General features: G+C 39.8%; 1 protein-coding gene across 6 annotated transcripts in view; it reads left to right on the top strand.

Moving 5' to 3' along the window:
- Positions 1-3,295: 3,295 nt before the first annotated feature.
- The window catches only part of RMDN2 (regulator of microtubule dynamics 2), a 74,001-nt gene continuing 56,998 nt past the window's right edge, over positions 3,296-20,298 (top strand). For 4 of the 6 annotated variants that reach the window (XR_012158182.2, XR_012158181.2, XM_073338400.2 and 1 more), the window contains exons 1-5: positions 3,296-3,711; positions 5,211-5,663; positions 12,165-12,360; positions 14,639-14,741; positions 16,992-17,052. Coding sequence is in view for 4 of the 6 variants with exons in the window: in XM_073338400.2 (XP_073194501.1) it covers positions 5,221-5,663; positions 12,165-12,360; positions 14,639-14,741; positions 16,992-17,052 (803 nt within the window). In the remaining 2 variants the exon portion in view is untranslated. Of the gene's footprint in view, positions 3,712-4,334; positions 4,413-5,210; positions 5,664-12,164; positions 12,361-14,638; positions 14,742-16,991; positions 17,053-20,298 lie in introns of those variants that run through there. The other 2 variants (XM_073338402.1, XM_073338401.2) reach the window with 2 other exon arrangements.

The raw sequence follows: 20,298 nt of genomic DNA, 5'->3' as shown, positions 1-20,298 counted from the left end.
AATAACCAAACAATCATTCATTTTCTGATATAGCTGTAAAACTAATCTGAAAAGTTTTCAAAATAAATCACTGTTTAAAAATGTATAGTGTGTACCTTCTAAAAATGAAACCTACATCTATTTCTGAGTTGTGAAGAATATGTATTAAGTTTATAACAACCAGCAAGAATGCACTTTTATGTAGAAAACCATGATTAAATCGAGTATTCCTAACTAGTGATTTAAATAATGATTTAAATCAAATCCACCCTGCCATGAACAGTTTCGGTTTGAACAAATCAGCATTTTCCAATGAAAGCACCTTTCAGGAAGAAATTCCCATCCTGCTCTAGATCTGAGGGTTAGCCCCATTGTTGCTGTGAAGCTCCAAGTAGCCATGACATGAAAACTATGAGCTCAACTATGAGCTCCAAGGTGACTTCTGGCTTCTTGCTTAATTCAATCCAACTAAAATGCTAGAATGCTGGATTCAGACACTGCCAGTCTCTCCTGTTGGAGCTGTTCCACTTGGTATAAATATTCATTGAGCCAGAAACAAAGACTGACTCTATAACCGGGTGAGTAGGAATCTGAGGACCAAGTCCCTGCGCTGGCTGATTCAGTTCAGGGACTTAAGCTGGGGACTCCCACATCCGAGAAAACTGTCCCAACTACTGGTATTCTGGGGTCTCTTTCTCCCTTGGTTTTTTTGACAACAGATTTCAAGAGGCCTCATTTTCCTTCTGCATTGGAATGTAAATGAACTTCAAAACCTTGCAAATTTTTGCAAAATAGAATTGTTGTTTTCCAGTCAGTTCCAGGTACTGCCCCAATGCACTTTGTGGGTCATGGAGAAAAATAAATACATATTCTATGGCAGCCACTTCTAATGCCTGACTGCCTCGCGGTGGGTAGCTCATCATGAGATAACGGGTAGAGGGTTGGGCAGGGCACCACGCAGCCTCACAGTTCAATTCTTTATGAGCAAAATCGTAAAATACCTTTTCCTCTTCAACAGGAAGAACAGTTCCCACTGAAGTTAACAGAAGCACTGGACAATCACCCCCATTAAAATTCTTGGAAGTACTTTTGAAAATCAGACCACTTATCTAGATGCCTCATTTTAGGCACCTACTTTTGAAAATCTTAGCCCACTGAAACAAAAAATTAACTGGTTGCTGCATCTGTAATCTTTTATTTCAACTTTGTGTTGCATCTGTCATGTGCTAGTAAATTCACCTTTGGTAATCCTTTCTAGCTTTATTTAGCTTGCATGAATATATTTGGCATAGTACTTAAAAATTAAAATATAAATAAAGGTTTGCAAGCAAGGTTTTTGCTACACTTGTTCCTGAACATCAACACCTGAAACACAATTAGCTAGAAGACTGGCACCATCCTATTGTCTAAAAATAGAAGCTGTATTATGTAACTTAAAATTATAACTCTCACTATACTAAAATCCAATCCTTTGGAAATAATATAGCTAATATTTTCATGAAGTTTCCAAGTTACGTAAGATTTTTTAAACTGATTTTCTAAACTGCTGAGCACTCACAATTCCTACTACTGTTGGTGCAAGTTGCGGGTGCTCAGACCTCTGAGACTACGTTAAGATTTGACTGAGTACGGACAGCTCCCATCAACTGGAATTGTTAGTGTTCAGAAATTTTGAAAATCAGATAATCTCAATAGAGTTTAAGTATCTCAGTTCCCACTTGTAAAATGAGAATAATAATAATAATTCTTTGTATCAGAGGTGTACTGAGGATAAGAACATAAGAATGGCCATACTGGGTCAGACCAAAGGTCCATCCAGCCCAATATACTGTCTCCCGACAGTGGCCAATGCAGCCCCAGAGGGAGTGAACCTAACAGGTAATGATCTAGTGATCTCTCTCCTGCCATCCATCTCCACCCTCTGACACACACAGGCTAGGGACACCATTCCTTACCCATCCTGGCAAATAGCCATTAATGAACTTCACCTCCATGAATTTATCCAGTTCTCTTTTAAACCCTGTTATAGTTCTAGCCTTCACAACCTCCTCAGGCAAGAAGTTCCACAAGTTGACTGTGCGCTGTGTGAAGAAGAACTTCCTTTTATTTGTTTTAAACCTGCTGCCCATTAATTTCATTTGGTGGCCCCTAGTTCTTATATTATGGGAACAAGTAAATAACTTTTCCTTATTCACTTTCTCCACACCACTCATGATTTTATATACCTCTATCATCTCCCCCCTTAGTCTCCTTTTAAAATAAAATAAATTTATTAATGTATTAGAAGTGTCTGAGTGTCTTTAAAATAAAATAAATTTATTAATGTATTAGAAGTGCTCAGATAAGGGTGTGCTGGGAGCCATAAAAGTACCCTGATAAAGCCATTCCTTGTAATAAGTGTGTCAAATGTATCAATCTCAGACCAAACTGTAAAGGACTTGGCTTCAGTCTTACATCGTGCTCCATTAGGGTCTGCACCCATGTGAAACCTCAGTGGGCCACTGTGTGGGCACAGAGATCAAGGCATTGAAGTCTAAGACCCTGATCCTGCAAACACTTTCTCACATGCTTAACTTTACCTCTGTGAATCATCCTGTTGAAATCAAAGTGTGAGTGTTTTACATGATTTGGGCCTTACAGAGCTCTTATATGAGGGTGCAATGTAAAAGCCTGTGTGAGATATGGCACCCCTTTCTCTGTTGCACCATAAGCTACTTGTCTTCACTTTCAAGGCCCTTCATGACCTATCCCCACCACACCTATCATCTGTCATTTTCCACCACTGCCTTCATTGCCCACATGTTAAACTTTCAAGCACCTTGTGCTTTCTCTCATGCCACTTCTCATGCCTGGGAGGTGCTGCCTGTAAACATCTGCAAAACTATCTCATTATCTTTCTTCAAAACCCTCCTTTATTGTGATGCCTACAAAAACTTTACAGTGACTAAGCTTCTGGCACAACTAGACCACTGCCTGTCATTCTGACTAATACTGTTTCATTGTCTTTTGTCCTCCCCATCAATCTGTCCAAATCTGTCTGTCTCCTGTCTTATACTCAGATTGTAAGCTCCCTGGGGCAGGGACCTGCTTTATGTTCTGCTCACACAGCCCCTAGCACAATGTAATCTTGCTCCACACCTGCGGCTCCCCTAGGCACTACGGGAACACGAATAATCAAAAATATATCCCAGGTGATGGCAGGACCTTGCTGCAGAAATCCCTGCCCCGCTTTGGCTTCTTTTCTCTCCAGCCACCTGTAAAACAGCGCTGCTCCGAAGGGCGTTACCCGCCTGGCACTGCTCCGCCAGGGGGCTGCCCAGGGCAGCGTTAGCGTCGCCGCCCTGGGTCACCGACCCAGCCCGGCTGCCCCAGGAGCCCCGCTGGGATGGGCGCACCCGGGGGAAGCCCCCTGAAGTCACGGGGGGTTGCAGGAGGCTTCCGCGGGGCCGGGATTTCACCCCGGGCCCTTGTCCCCGCCGCCGGGGAAGCTGGCTCCGCACTGCTGGCTTGCAGCCGTCAGGCTCCCGCCGCCAAGCAGGAGCCGCCCCACGGCGGACGGGCTCCGAGCGGGCCGCAGTCCTCGGAGTCTCCAGCCCCGGAGCGGCCCCGCTCGCTCGGCCCACCTGTATCCGGGTCTCGGCAGCCCCTGGGCGGCCCCCTGCGCTGCGCCCGCCCCCTCCGTCCTCCCAGGCGGAGCCGCGTCTCCTCTCCGAGCCGGAGCCCCGCTGCCCGGTACGTAACCTTGGCTGAATGGGCCCCCGGGGTCCCGCTACCGCCCTCCGGCTGCAGGCCGCCCGCCAGCACCCAGCCTCCCACCAGGCAGGAGGCGGCGCCTGGGGCTCCGCACGCCGCAGAGGGGTGCAGCCCGGCCGCCCGGGGTATGGGCTGTGGAGCTGCCCTCCCCGCCGCGCCCTGAGCTCAGAAACCCGGCCGGGCGAGTCGCCCCGCGCCGCCTGCTGAGAAGGCGCCAGCTCGGCAGAGGCACCTGACCCCGCAGGCAGGGTCCAGCTCCTGTCCCCCGGGGAGAAGGGGCCTGAGGGGTCAGTCACGGGCCCCGGGTCCCTGACGCCGCCGACCGGGATGGCCTTGGACTGTGCTCTCTGCTCCCCAGTTAACATGTCCTGGCTGGGGTGCGAGAGAGAGCCGCAGTGAACGCTCCAGTGCCGGGGCAGGTGTATCTTCCTCTGCTCCTCTAACCCGTCCCTCTTTTCACTCACTTGTGCTTTAATAAAATATCCCCCCTTTGGGCTGAACGTGCCCTGCTTGGGGGTCAGCTGGCAGGGGAAGACTTTTGTGAAGTCTGAAGACCATCTGTCCCTTTTGGCTCTTTTTTGATCAAGGGGGTGAGGGGAAGATAGTGCTTCTACCTCTTAAAAAATTGTTACGACTACTTTTGTGCATGGAAATCTCTAAGCCAACTTTCAAACGCCAAGGTAATCCTTGAGTGTCTTTGAAAACAATTTAAAAATTATGAAGATACAAGCCATTTTTTAAAAGGCTCCATGCACGCACAATAGACATTTTATTAAACTATGTCAGTGCCTGCTGTAGAACAGGCTGTGCCACTCCATAGAGCCATAGCTAGGTATTTTGTGTATGTGCAAACTAAGGCAGCCCCCTTTGACTTTCATGGTTTCTTTGGGGGCATTGCAGGAGGGCAGATCCACATGCAGAATCTGACCCTGATCTTGCAAACCTCTATGCATGTACATAATTTTTAAGCGCATGCAGGCAGGATCATATCTGAAGTTACACAAAAAAAGTCTGTAAAATCAGGGCTTAAATTTGTAAAGTGCTGTGAAAATATAAATCCCAAAGTAAATGTTAAGTGTTGTTAGAAAATTTTGTAGTTTAAAAACCACAGAATTTTATAAAACCAAACTACACAGGTTTCTTCTTTTAAAATAGAAACGCCCAAGAACATTAACTACAATATTAAAGTTACAAATGAAGGCCCCAGTCCTGTACACACGTAAGTGTGTTTGCAGAACGGAGGTCCTTGAACACAAAAAAACTGGGAAGTACATAAGTTAAGGTCGTCATTGCAACATTGTCGCCCTCATTGCATGTATGTAGTATTTTATTACTACTGAGGCTAATAAATGTATGATATATAAATATATACCGTATCTGCTGGCTGGTATAGATTTAGATTTATATATTTAAAGGTAAGAGTATTCTGACAGAGTGAAAAAGTAGATTTCATTCTCTCCCCCTTCCTTCATTTTCAGATAAACAGAAATGTCTCACTCTGAAAACAAAGGGCTGATTTTGGGCATAATGGCAGGGGCTGCAGGAATAAGCTTGGTACTGGTTTGGTATCACAAGATCCGAAAACCTGGGGCAACTGCATTACTAGATTTACGCAACAGATTTCATTATGTAGATTTGCAAAATGAAATGCATAACGAGCAAGGAACAGTGATGGCTTTACAAAGAAGACAGCTTCAGATACTGGAAAAATTGAATGGCTTACTATTGAATGTGGAAGAACTGAAGAGAGAGGTGAAGTTTCTTAAAGAAGCTGTTCCAAAGCTGGAAGAGCTTGTTCGAGATGAGCTTCAAGGGAAGGCTGATGTTCGTCGGATTAGCCCTTCACACAGAGCCACCAGAAAAAGAAGAGCTGAGACAGCTTATGGAGCAACTGAAACTACCAGTTCTGAGGAGGCAGATAGTGAAGGCGGGTGAGTCTAAAATATTTCATGCACAGTACACTTTAAAATTGGCATGCAAACATTTCATATATGTGGAATTATGTTCTGTAAACAGCAGTCCAATTTATTTATGTTTCACATGTACTTATTATTCTATATCTCAGCATCTGATAAAGCTTTCCAAATCAGTAGGGCCAGATCCTGTACGCTGCTGTGGCTGATTTGCACAGGTCTTCTAGGAATGTCTCAATTTTGATTGAAAAAACAAATAAAAATAAAGCATTTTGGAACAAATGGGATGGGGTGGTTCAATATTTTGTTTCAACGTGACTTTTAATATTGAAATTTAGATTTTCTATTATAATATAAAATTTTAGAGGTCAACATCAGAACAAACTGTTTCAATTTTATCAAAATTTAACAGTTTGATTTGAAATAATTTTTTCTAAAATACTTATTTTGCCTGAAATTTTAAGTTTTTTGGGTTTGTTCCTATTCAGAATGAAAACAGATTTTGAAATCTTGAAATTTCCTGCATAACATAATTTCTGGCTCCTGCATAGCTCTGCTCCTGACCTTCTCATGGAGGCATCCCATATCGCCACAACTTCAGATGAGATGTTTAAAAAGAAACTCCTGGATCATTTTTTAAGGGTCCCGGTTGTGTCTAACAGTTATTTAGTGCTTTCTCTTCAAAGTGCGTTATACTCATTACTAATTGTGTTCAATGCTCCCTATTGCCTGAGAAGTGAGTATACTGTTTTCTTAGTGCTGTCATCATTTGCTGGCCTGGAGACACAGAATCTAAGCTTCAGTTTCGGTTCTCACTTTCTGTAAATTTAAACAGGTACAACATGGGCAGTGGCAATACAGATTTCACAATATTGCCCTGATAATGCATCTAAATCCTGACCTGGAGGGCCCACTTTTCGGGTCAAGAGGTCTCCGTACCATTCAGTCCTTGGCCTTTTTTCTCGGGCTGCTAATAAATGCCAGTTGTCATGGTGGGTTATGTGGAATTTTATTAATGGGTTACTTTTATAATTAATTTTCCCTTTTAAGGGAAGGAAAGAAATATGAGCAGTTTGCCCCAACTGTGTGTTCTCAACTCTTCAGTGCATATATTGACAAATCTGCTACACCACTTAAAGACTGTTCTGAAGAGAGCTCTCTTTATGTCCATGCAAATATCCTCATGGAATGACTGCACTCAACTCTAAACATACTGTAGAATTGTAAAGGCCTGCATTTAGTAACAGTCTAAGATAGGGGTATGCAACCTATGGCACGCGTGCCAAAGACGGCACGTGAGCTGATTTTCAGTGGCACTCACACTGCCCAGGTTCTGGCCACCAGTCTGGGGGCTCTGCATTTTAATTTAATTTTAAATGAAGCTTCTTAAACATTTTAAAAACATTATTTACTTTATTGTTTAGTTATATATTATAGACTTATAGAAAGAGACCTTCTAAAAATGTTAAAATGTATTACTGGCATGCAAAACCTTAAATTAGAGTGAATAAATGAAGACTCAGCGCACCACTTCTGAAAGGTTGCCAGCCCCTGGTCTAAGTCATTATAGATAGCCAGCTTCTATGATCGGTCTTTAATGTGATGAAGGCAAAAGTTCTGGGATCATGCTTTTGGTTTAATTGTGTTTTAGTAGGTAAATTCCCCAGAGAGAGCCTCTGTCTCTCTCCTTTGACATACTAAAGGTGTGATACCATCAGAGAAATACAGAACGGCTCTTTTTCGGTTTTATGCCTTTTCTTTTATTTCTGACTTCTAGTAGCTTTAAAGGTAGTTATTGAATGGTTCTATAAACAGGTGTTGCATATTATGGTAACCTGTTGTGTCTGAATGTTACATATGTGTAGAGTAGACTGCATCTAACATGAATACTGAATGCATCCGATGAAGTGAGCTGTAGCTCACGAAAGCTTATGCTCTAATAAATGTGTTAGTCTCTAAGGTGCCACAGGTACTCCTTTTCTTTTTACGAATACAGACTAACACGGCTGCTACTCTGAAAACTGAAAATTAGTAAATCTAACTAATCAAATATATTTGACCAACAATAATCATTTTGTATAAGTTGTTGTTAGACTTCAGCAGTAAGATATTCCCCAGATGTATTTGAAGTTATATGTAGGGTGTCTTTTAAATCAGATCAGATTAATGTAATAATAAACTATGATATTCTTGGATTATTAGTTTGATTGTCATAGGAAAATGTTTTAATAACATACAGACTTACCTGAGGCTGAAATAATCAGTAGCAATTTTTTTCATACTAAGGTAACCTGTAAAGGTGAAAGAACAACACTTTTCTACTGAAATATATTTTATTTTGAGCCTGAGTGGATACTCTACACCTTACCATCATAGTTCTTTGCAGTAGTCTTTCCTTTACAAATGCTTAATAACTTTACTTAAATTTCAAAGCATATACACAATATAACAAAACACCAAAGTGCAAAGCTGCCCCTCTTGTCATTGAAATTGTTCCTTAAGATTCACTTTTTCTTTGTTACCAATAAGAATCACAATTATAATAAAAAAACCCCCTAAACACTACCTTTTACTTGAATTGTGAAGCTGTGCACATGCCTAACCTGAGTCTGAAACATATTGCTCTGAAATCTAAGCTTGCTCATAATAGTGCTCTCCACCTTTTTGTTACTCTCACTCACTGGATCATTTCTAAGTTTAGGTTCTGATCCTGCAAACACTTACGTATGAGCCTAACATTATGTACATGAGAAATTAGATTACACACATGGGTCAGTGCTTGCAAGGTTGGCCTTAGATTGCAAGTTCTTTAGGGCTCGAATTCATTAAGGTACTTAAGCACATACATATGTAATCCCATTGACTTCAGTGGAAGTACTGATGTGATTAAAATTAGTCCTGATTAAAATGTGCAGGGTGTTTTCCAATCTTTACGCATAACTTTTAGAACCAGGGTGATATAAAAGGCTGCTAGCTTGTTCTGGTGAAACCAGTCATTGGGCTCCCTTTAGCATTTTTCACATCAGTAATTTTTAATATTGTCTTACTTTGTCATTTAACAATTGGAAGAATTCTCTACTTTGAGGTAAAACAGCCTCTGATTCCAACTGATAAACTGCATATAATCCTTGCTTTAAATCAGAAGATACCTTTGTTGATTAGTTGTCTTAATATCTGTGTTCCCTTCTTAGTATGTAATGCTTTCATACTGAAAATATTTAAAATATGTTATAAAGGTGTAGGGGAGAGAATAGTGAGTAAATCCATAGGTCAAAGACACTCAAAATGTATTTGTTCCCTGATCCTGCAAACAGTTAAGCAGATGCTTAAATTATGTACTTGAGTATTCTCATTGCTCTGTGTCAGTAGGGCTACTAAAGTGTGAAGTTATGCATGTGTTACTATTTGCAGGATCAGAGCCATAGATTGTACTCTCTTTGGATGTTTTGCTGTGGGGACAAGTAGTTTTCAACTTATCTGAAAAAGGGTGAAAAGGTCAAGATAGGAGAAGATTTTAAAAATTGCTGTACTACATCTGGGCTATCAGCATCCATCACTGCTAGTTTTTTTTGGTGCCCAGTTCCCTGGTGGACTAATTGAGTGTCTTGTGACTCTTTTCAGGAAGAATGGAGTTGTAGTATAATACATTATAGCTCTCAGAAACCAGTGGTTTTGCCTTAATAATGTAAAATTGTTTCAGCATGTTTCATTTAATAATATACCGAGCATTTTTCCTTTGTCAGAAATGATTTGAGATACTTAAAAAAAAAAAAAAAAAAAGAGAAAACAATATCAAAATGAACAATGTCATTTATCTTTATCAAGGGAACAGATTGTCTCCTCCACATGTTTCTGTGAGGATTCACAAGCATGGGGGTGAGGAAGTGCTACATATGAATATTAATACAGACTAGGAGAGGTTTTTTTTTTAAATGCACTTCCATGGGATCAGAGGGGGATGATGTGCAACCACCTGCCCATTCCTGTTCCAACTCACCTTATCTCCTCCCTCGTCCCCCGCACAGGCTGTGGACTGGAAAAGGAGTTCTTCTCTCTTGTTCTGGGAAGTGAGGAAAGGCACATTATGTGGATTGATGGGGATATGATCTGGCCATAGAACATTATTACTTCCCTGATATTTTTATGTTTTGTTATTGATGAAGCTTATTCACTTGTTATAATTTCCAAAACAAAATATTGCTCAGCTGTGACCTGCTTACAGATTTTCCAAGTGAAGTTGCTGAAAAATAGTATTTTATGATCTGGCTGTCTGGAGCTGATGCTTGGTATTGTCAGGTTGACATGAGACCCTTTGGAGTTCTCTGATGAGCTTGCTTTTGAGTGCTTCTCAGCATAAACTTGACCTTGGCATTTTTTGCTTATATGGGAACATCTTGCAGTAATCATATTAGTCTGTTTTTCAGCCTTGGACAGACAATGTTTTTACAGGGGGAAAAAGAAACAAATGGGGGAGGAGATGTTATTTCTGCTAGTTATCGTTAATGATCATTGATAACACTGAGACCTTGATTCCCATGAGCAAAATCAAACACTTTAAACCTTAAAGAGTGTTTGACGTGGTTCGGAAAAGCTTTTAACTCTACACTTTTACAGTTAGTGTCGTACCGGAACATGTAGTTCCATTTACAATGACTATTTAATCATTGCTACTTTACACTATCTAACCAAGCTTTTTCAATTCGTAGTTAAACAAAACAGCCCTTTTGACCTGAGTAAGATTTCCAACTGATTTGAGAGAAGGAGTTCAGCACTGATGCATGCATTACCGCCAAAGAAGCATTTAAAAATGTACTGCTTTTTTGGTGGTTTATATAGTCATTATATACACAACACTTACATATGCAATAGCTTTACAACCAGTTCAAAATAATAATGAAATAGCAACATATTGCACTTTTAAATATGTTTTAGCAGACTACAGTAAATATTTAACAACTTTCAAATCCTGACTCTAATGAAGTCAAGGGAACTTTTGCCATTGGACTTCAGTGGTGTGAGGATTCAGCTCTAAATAAATAAACTAAATATATAAAAATCTGTTCTGAATATTTCACTTCTTTGGTCCATCATACTTCGCTTTTCAATTTTTCACTAAGAAGCTTGTGTTCCTCTTCTTTCCCTTACCAGTGGGGTAATTTAGGTTTAGAAACTACTGTGCTAAATCTGGCAATTCTGTTATTCAGTAAGCAGCTGCATACGTACTTTAACTTGTCCAAGCAAGACGTAAATGCACAGTGTCATTTTAATTCTGGTAGTTTTCTTAGAATGATTTATTGAAGACAGGATTATTTAAATAAGCCTATCAAAAATCATGTAGCTCTATATTTCCAACACACTATAGTGATCATATTTCTATAAAATCATTTGTGTGTTTTGGTTGCTCTGAGCAAATTTGAGGGAATTATTTATTGCTTAAGGTGTGAAATAAATATTAAAAATATGCAATTTGTATTTTATTCTGGTCATGATAACTTTGAGTGCTTTGTGCTTGGTAGAAAATAATTTCTAAAGAGTACTGCAAAGAGATTGTTCCATAAGAACATGATTTTCAAAAAATGGATGTCAACAGTTACTTACTTTTTTTTTTTTTTTTCTTTTGGGTATGTGCACCTAAATAGATGGCCAGAACTTCAAATGTCTTTTGGAGTTAGTGGAAATTGTTGGCTGGTCAGCTCTTTGGAAAATAAGGCCACTTATTTATCTCTGCGTGGCAATTTATAAAATAGGATTCTTTCCTTAGTTGTATTTTCCCATAACTCAGTCAGTGAAGTTAGTGAACTACTTTAGTTTTTCCAGTGTGGGATATTAATCTTCTGAATGTACAAAATATATTGATGTAATTGATCATGCTTAACATGTAAATAGCATTTGACATCGTTAAAGCATTTTAAAAATGCTGTGTCATTGATTTTTGCAGCATTCTTATGCAGTTGGCTCGTATTTACACCTGCATTTCACAGATGGGGAAAATGAGGCACAGAGGTCAAGTGAGTTTTTCAAGGCTACTGTAATGGAATGTTAAACTGTATTGTACGGTTCAGGCACTAGATGTCTCTGTGCATAAAATACCATACTTAAGCTAACCTCAGCCACACCTGGCAGTGCCTTAAAGGATCTTATGATGAACACACCTGCTATGTATCTTGCTCAGAAGCAAGCTCTGTAGCCAGCCCATATCTGGTAACGGGATCATGTAACAACTACTGAGACAGTGTCAGAAACAGAATAAGAACTCTCTGTATTCCTGTGCTCTAACCACTAGGCAATGCCTCTGACAATCACGTTTTGCAGACTTTGGCAGAGTGCATCAAGATTATTTGCCTAATATGCTAGTGATAATGAATCTATTCTCCAGTTCAGAGTAGGGATACTGTAAAATGAATGTGAAATTATCAGGAACTGAGCTAACTTTTTTAAAGTTGGGGAACTGGCACAAATTGTTATAGAATGTTTTGTCAATATTTTTAGAATATATAATTATTGTTTCTATAATTTTAGCTATATTACAGCTCACACTGATACTGAAGGAGAATCCGAAGAAGAAAGGCGATGGATTAGTTTACCTGCAGAATCTGCGAGACCAGAAAAGGAAACAGAATTATTTAATCTTCTGCAGCAGGTGGACAGTTTGCGTTGTGGTTCAGATGATGATAAAAAGGAGAGCTTCAGACTGTTACTTGAGAAAGAGGAAAAGGTACTAAGGGATAAATGTACAATTATTTTCATGGTCCTGGCTCTAGGTTCACTACTGTATATGTCATCCTTCTTAACTCTTTGAAATATTAGAACTATAGTACAGAAGAATAGAAGGTTTTGTACAACAATTGACATTAAAAACAAAAATTCTTTCAAAGTATCATCACATCAGTATTTTTATTAGGGTAGCTGTAAAGGTTCAATTGTTTTGTTTTGCACTAAAGTTAAAATATATCAAGTTCCAGTTTGTTACAGCTTCTTAAGGAACAGACATGGCATGGACTTTTTTAGACCATAGTTTTTTCCAGCTCTTAAATTTGTCTATATGGAAAAGTCCTATGGAATTAAATAGTGAAGAAACCAATAGGGGTCTAAAGAAATTTAACAAGTGTTTATCGAAATTACACTAAAAACCAATAGAGGAGAGATCCACTGAAGCCAATGGAGCTATGACAGTTTACATCACCTGAGGATCTGCCCCATAAAATCAAATAGAGTGATCATTAGTGTGTAGTTTTTTTAAGTGTCCTATAGGAGGGTATGATGGCACACTCACCTCGAGTGCCTTCTAGTGGCTGGATGTGGTATTGTGGGCCTTTCTTGCACCTGTCTGTAGGTTGTCAACCGCTCTTGGTGGGTCTTCTGTGGCTGAGCTCTCCAGCCACGTCTCACAGTCCGTATGAATGAATGAACCCCTTTTGGGGTAACAAGGTTCCAACAAGGACTACCAGTTTGTCCTTATTAGTGTCTTCAGCAATGTCTCTGGACCCTTGAGTCTAGCCTCTTTATTGGGCTTTTAGTAAAGAGCTCCACCAGGAATGTTGGTCTACCCTCATCTGGGCCCTGTTTCTTGGCCCTTTAAATCTAGTCCCTTTTCTTGGACTTTTAAACTAGCTGTGTCCCTTTCCAGGGCTTAGGCCACTCCAGCACTTGCTGGTGGGGGACCCAGGTCCATCTACTACTCCAGGTACCAACACACAGCAGCCACTTACTGCTCCCTCCAGTTTGCTGCTGCTATTCCTTGGGCCTTTTCTCATACTTCAGAGGTGAAGTTCTCAGAGCCTCTTCCTCCTGTCTGAATGCAAATACCACAGAACCCTTCTGCTTCCCTCTGGAGCTCCTGTGACCAGAGAGGAGCACCCTTCCCTGCTTCTCTGGTCACAACCAGCAACTGACCTGCTCAGGTCTTGCAGCTTCTTTTATCTGAGTCTACTGGGCTCTGCTTGGCTCCTTCCATATAGCCTGTCTAGGCAGGCCTATAGGACCCACCTTTGCTGCTCTTTTCCAATGGCAGGGTGTAGTAGGACCACAGGACCTCCAGCAGGGGGCCACAAAGGCCCAGTACACCCCATTACAGAGGGATATAATTCTCTATTAAATTCTAAAGAATGATTTGAAAAACGAGTAGAAAGTTACAATTGTCTGGTATATTCTCTAGGACAGGGATAGTAAATTATTATTTGCCAAAGTCCAAATTTCTTGGTCAAGGTATAGTCAAGGTCCAGACTTCAGAGAAAATAATAATAATAAAAAAACCCAATAATGATGATAAGTAAAAAAAAAAAAAAAAAGATTTCAGGGTCTGTTAAAAAGTGTCTGTTAATCCGAATTTGGCCCGCAGTCTGCCTATTTACTATCCCTGCTCCAGGACTTTTCCTTTAAGGTGAGCTTGACCTTTCAGCACTTACGCTCTCATTGAAATCACAGGGAGTTTTAGGTGCAGGAATCAATACAGTGCTCACTCTTCATACATTTCTTCTGGTTAGGCATATATTAGTGCTTCTGGTAGTGTTCCTCATTTAATAAGTGTAGAAAATAGCTGTCAGACTGGTAGATATGATACTTACTGTGAGTGTATGATGAGACTTTTATTTCATGCACAAAGAAAACATTGTAATTGCTTACTGCATGATATTTGTATAATGGATTACCTTTTTAATTGTAATAATGAACAGTTATAGAAAGTCCTTTGGTAATGAAAAGAGGAAAAAAAACCTGAACAGACCTAATACATGGGTTCCAGCTAAGTGTCCCAATATTTATCTTCTCTTCCTAGAGGAAAAATTCATCTATCTTGCTCTCCAAACATAATAAACATAGTGTGGCAGGAATAAAAATAGCCCAAGATTCACCATCTTTCAATGAGGGGAACGAGGGGAGAGAATAAATATGTGTTAAATTATTTTAACTATTATTCAAGGAAACTGTATAAAATTAAATTTACATTTTGGTCAATTTAATGGTCTAATATATCTGCTTCTTTCTTCTTCTTTCAGTATGGAAACCATGAAGGGTTTCTTTGGAGACTTGCACGAGCTTATGGAGATATGTTTGAGATGACTACAGATATTGAAGAAAAGAAGAAATATGTTGCTAATGGTAGGGGGAGCAAAAAACTGGCTAGATAAAATGACACCTGATTATTGTAGAAAGGCTCATACTGTGAACTTTTAGTGGTACTTTTCCCTGAAATGTCATAGTCCAAGCAATTTGTAATCTGGTTTTATAAGGATAGCATTTAGACTTCGATGAAAATGTTTTGCATGATAAAACTGCCAAGCGTTTTGGCATCAAGCACTTAGTTTCACTCTACTCAAAAGAGGTCCAGGACTGGATTAGAGGGGGTTTTGCCAGCCAGAATTGGCTCCAATCAGTGCTTTTAATCCTTAAATGTGAGCCAGACTGACACAGAACTAAAATAAAAAGACTCATGAGCCTGATGACAGCTAAATAAATGCCAAGGCTGAGACAATTTTTTTCCTAGGGCAAAGGTGGGGGTCCAGGGTTTCCTCTCTGCTCACCCTCCCCTGGCCCCACAGTTTAGTAACCCCATCTCAGGTGAGGAGGGCTGAGTATGGCTCTTTCGGGAGCCTGGGAATACTGTGGACTAGAAGCAGTGCTAAAGAATGAAAAGCAGAACATGCTGCATCCACTGCACCTAGCCTGTGTATCCAACATCTCTTCCTAGATGTCCTGTTGTCAGCTTAATCTCAAACTGGTCCAAACTAAATTCCTGATTTTTTTTCCCCTCTCACTACCTCCATTTTTCCTCTGCAACTTTCCAAAGCACCACCATCCTGGCCATCACTCGGGTTCATAACTGGGAGGTCATCATTTGCTTTCTCTCCCTGGTCCTGCACATTTAAGCTGTATCTAAATCCTGCCACCTCTTCCTTTTCAGTACCTCTAGCATCTTCCTTTCTCAATGAGAAATTCTCACCCAGGCTGTCTTGACCTCGACTACTGCAAAATTCTTCTCTTGCCTCTCTGACATCCCCATTGCCCCCTCCCTGTCCATACAACACACTGCCACCAAAATAATCCTCTTTGCCCATATCTTTGATTACATCACTCCCTCTGTACCTCATCCACTGGCTCCCCCTGCATCAAATTTAACTTCTCGTTATTGCCTTCAGAACCCTACATAATCCTGCCTCTCCATACTTATCTCTTTGTCTTGTTCTGAGTTTTCATTAACCCACTCTGTTCCTCCAGGGATGCCAGCCTGGACCACTCATTTGACAGCTTCTCTCTCACACACACACACACCTCTCCATGCCTTCTTTCTCGCTATCCTTACACATGTAGTGTCCTTCCTGAGCTGCTCTGCAGGGTACCTACTCTGTCTGCCATCACATCTCTTGTGAAGACTCATCTCTGTCTTGATTCCTATAAGAAACTTGCTAACTGACATTGTCTTGCTTCATGACTAACTTGGATATAACTTACAAGCTCGGTATGTGTTTAATATTAACACAAGTATATCTTTGTTACTCCCTTCCCCTTACTCACTGTCCATTTGTTTACATGTCTGTCTGTACGGTGAGCTCCTTTGGGCAGGGATGTTCCCTTCTTTGTTTGGAAAGTGCTCAGCACACTGGAGCTACCAAAAATAAATAATAAAATAATAATAAAAATATACTTTGATCTCACATAATTTGCTGCTGCTTGTGATTAATTTTAGCACCTGTTGATGGGAGAAATGAGAAGCAATGGTGGTATGTGAAATGGGTCAGAGGTATTCATGTGATCAGCAGTGCGGCATCACAGCCTGTTCAGATATTTATCCTGCAATGGCTGGGTGTTCTGAGTTCTGAAGTCTCTTGCAGCATTTCTTAATTATTTTTAGTTTGGGAAGAGGCTCAGAGAGAACTTTTTCTAAAGCGGACTTGGCACAGTAACTTATTTTTAATTCCACCAGGACAGAGGATTGTTTGCTTTACCTCTTGCTTTTAAAGTTTATTTTTAATAATAATAATAATAATAATAATAAAAAGTGTGGCTTAATTGGTTACAGCTAAGGCTTTAGAAACAGCAAGCTCATCATCTGGACTCCTACTCAAAATGTGAATTTGGCCAAGTCGTTTAATTTCTTCATTCCTGAGTCAAAAGCAGAACATCACTGAAAACCAGTTGGTTGCATCTGAATTGAACTATCCTAAGTAAACAAAAGGATAAAAAATACATTTGTGTATGTATTGTGAATCCATAATGTTACAATATCCCTCTCAGTGTTTAAATGGAAAATCAGATTGGTTTCTTTTATATCTAAAATATATTATCTCATAATGTAGTTCCTGGCTTAATCTAAGATGGAGAGATGCTTTAGTATATCTTTTTCTTTTACAGGAAAAATTGTAGCTGAAAAAGCTATTCAGCTGGATACCATGAGCGCTGACAGCCACCAATGGTAAGTTTGAATAATGGAGAAATATTGTCTGTATTTTGGTTTTCTGCAAAGTCAGAAAGCTGAAATTGTCTATAAACAATTTCCACAACAAGTCCTATAAGAGTTACAGGCTTCATACTTTATCATTGTAGATTATTGGTTGGATATCAGTTTTGCAAGTTAGCTATTTATAACTTTATATGGTTTTATTTACCCAGCATAATGCAGTTACATCTAATAATTACATTAAAATATTTTGAGAAAAGCTTGCTATAGTACATGAAACCTCATTTTTTTTGGTGAAACACTAAACAGTTTTCCAGTAAGTATGATGAAATGCAGGAATGAGTATTTGATTATACCAGTATCTCATAACATTCATGCAAACTACTATTTTCCATTTTCTTTCTTTTCCTAAACTATTCAAAACAGTTGTTTAACATGATTTTCTTTTTCATGTTATTTTTCTTATGTCATTCAAATGCACCCATCCAAAGCTCTAGATGAACTTACAGTCTGTAGCAATGAAAGTTAAACAATAGGGCCAAATTCTGGTATGTATAGAGTAGTATCTTTCTATGTAAGTATTCCCTCTGGAATCCAGAGTTTTAGACAGATGCATTGTAATAATAAATTAAATGTACACTATATTCATAGGAATACTTTAGGAATAGCTAATTATGAAAAAAGACAAAACGAAAAGTAAACAATGTAATGGAAGAGAGAGACAAATGGAAAATTATGGCTTGTGTGAACATTTGGAGATATGGGTATATCTGGATACTAATTTCTGCATTTTATCATGTTGCTTACTGAAATGGTGTTGGTTTGAGACCTCAAGATATTGGCCCATTGTCCATCCAAAATTGAAAATCCTCCCACATCCCCAGAATTGAGACTTTTCCATCATTCTTCCCAAATTAATTCCTCCTCCACACAACAAGAAGGAAACTGTGAGGGTAGTTAATGACTTGCAGCATTAATTGGAGACCAACAAATTTGGTTCTGGTGGACCAATAGGGAAAGGAAGCTCCAAAATCATATCTTCAGCCCCCTGTTATAAACAAGGGAGTTATTTGCTGCAGCCTTCAGCTAATCTCCTAATATATTGTGAGGAGTAGGTGATTTATGAGATGTTCAGGCCTTTCCTGGTTAACTCCAATAATATAAATTACACCTAGAAATGAATTGGTGGCCAGTGCAGATCATAAAGATCAAATGTGATGTGCTCTCTGTGAGGAACATTACATAGGAAATAAACCACTGCTTTCTACACTAGCAGAACTATTTTTACTGACTTACGTTTGAAAATTAATATATATTTTTTTCCTGTAGCTTAATGTAAAAATTAGGAACATGAACAAAATGACATATGAAAAGTTGGTAATAGAATTGGGCAAAATTTAGAATTTCTTTTGCATGAGAAATTCCAACATTTCAAAATTGTCTTTAGTCCCAAATTGGAACTGAAAAGTCAAAATTTCCTGAAAAAAGAAGTGTGACAGGGTTGGGCCAGATGGCTATAGGAGAGTAATAAGAAGGCAGATATACTAGCCCCAGGCTAAGTAGGTCCCTTTTCCCTGGGTAAGGTAACAGGGAAGGTTCCAGAACCATCAGAAACCTTCTGGAGACAAGACAGGCTGATTGGCTTCAGGTGTTCTAATCAAGAAGCTGCTAGAATCAATTAAGGCAGGCTAATCAGGGCACCTGGGTTTTAAAAAGGAGCTCACTTCAGTTTGTGGTGTGCCTGTGAGGAGCTGAGAGCGAGAACGTGGACTGTTGGAGGACTGAGGTGTACAAGCATTATCAGACACCAGGAGGAAGGTTCTATGGTGAGGATAAAGAAGGTGTCGGGAGGAGGCCATGGGGAAGTAGCCCAGGGAGTTGTAGCTGTCACACAGCTGTTCCAGGAGGCACTCTAGACAGCTGCATTCCACAGGGCTCTGGGCTGGAACCCGGAGTAGAGGGCGGGCCCGGGTTCCCCCCAAATCCTCCCAACTCCTGGTCAGACACAGGAGGAGTTGACCTGGACTGTGAATTCAGAAAAACGGCCAAGCTGAGGGCTGCCTTGAAGCTCCAAGGCGAGCTAATCCGCCAATAAGCGCAAGACCCACCAAGGTAGAGCAGGAACTTTGTCACAAAAGTTTTTAAAAATTTAGTTTTGGCGATATCAAAATGACCTCATTAAGGCACTTTGCTTTAGTTGAAACAAATTGTTTTTCCCTTATTAAAATAAAGCACTTATCAAAGTCTGTATGTTCCCATGAAATGTTCCAAGTTTGGCAAATCAGCATTTCTGACAGAAACATATTCCATCAAAAAAATTTCTGCTAGCTTTAGCTGGGGTCTCCTCAGTGCTGCTATTTTATTTATTGTTTACTTTTCTCCTTTCTGATGAAAGTTTTGTTTCTGTTTCTTTCATTCCAGTGTTAGTTTATTAATTATTTGCTAATTATTGCATCAGTTTAGTCTGTCTGCTGCTATGCTGAGATCCGCACTTTGTGTTGTTCCTGCACAGGGGTTCCTGAGAGAGTTGCTATGCTTTTAAAATGGTGTATTTCCCCTTTCTTTGATGTTAATCTCACCTCTCCTTGATCCAGCTCTGCTTTCTGGCTCTAGGCCATTAAAGAGGCATACTATGGAAGGGGAGTTTAGTCTGTGCTAGAGGACATTACCCCTTGAGACTTTTAATTTATCCCCTCCTCCTTGCCAACTGTGTCATAGTTGAGAAGTAAAATACTGTAATGACAGGCCCCGCTAGCAGGGAAAAATAAGTACAAAAGTAAGGAAAGAAAAGGTGTCCCAAAATTAGATAGATCAAAAAACTTGTTCTAGAGGTTGAAGTGTGGAAGGAAATCCCATGGTGTCTTATTGCAAAAAAAAATTATATACGTTCTACAATTTCATCCTTGTATTTCTGTCCTTAGTAAGTGTGAACTTTTCTTTTACTATGCAACCAGAGGTATGGTGGCTTTCCAAAAGTATAATGGCATTGTAGGTTTCGTTCGTTTGGAATGATCAAGTGTTCAGCATTGGTGGCGATTTTAAGGATTAATATGGTATAGACTCTAAAGTAGTTTATAATCCCACTTTGTTTATGAAGAATATTGTAATATTTGATATTATTCCCCTGACTAGTACTGGATAAGGGTTATCTCTAATTCACTTTGCAAATGTGATATAGACGGGCTGCAATAATAAAAGCAATAATATTATAGTATAATTCCTAGCAGGCAGCTAAGTCTACTTATCTGCTTTTATTAAGGC

The sequence above is a fragment of the Lepidochelys kempii genome, chromosome 3, assembly GCF_965140285.1.
Source record: "Lepidochelys kempii isolate rLepKem1 chromosome 3, rLepKem1.hap1, whole genome shotgun sequence".
Taxonomy (NCBI): domain Eukaryota; kingdom Metazoa; phylum Chordata; order Testudines; family Cheloniidae; genus Lepidochelys; species Lepidochelys kempii.
The sequence above is the reverse complement of the archived record's forward strand: the minus strand, read 5'-3'. Positions and strand labels throughout refer to the sequence as shown.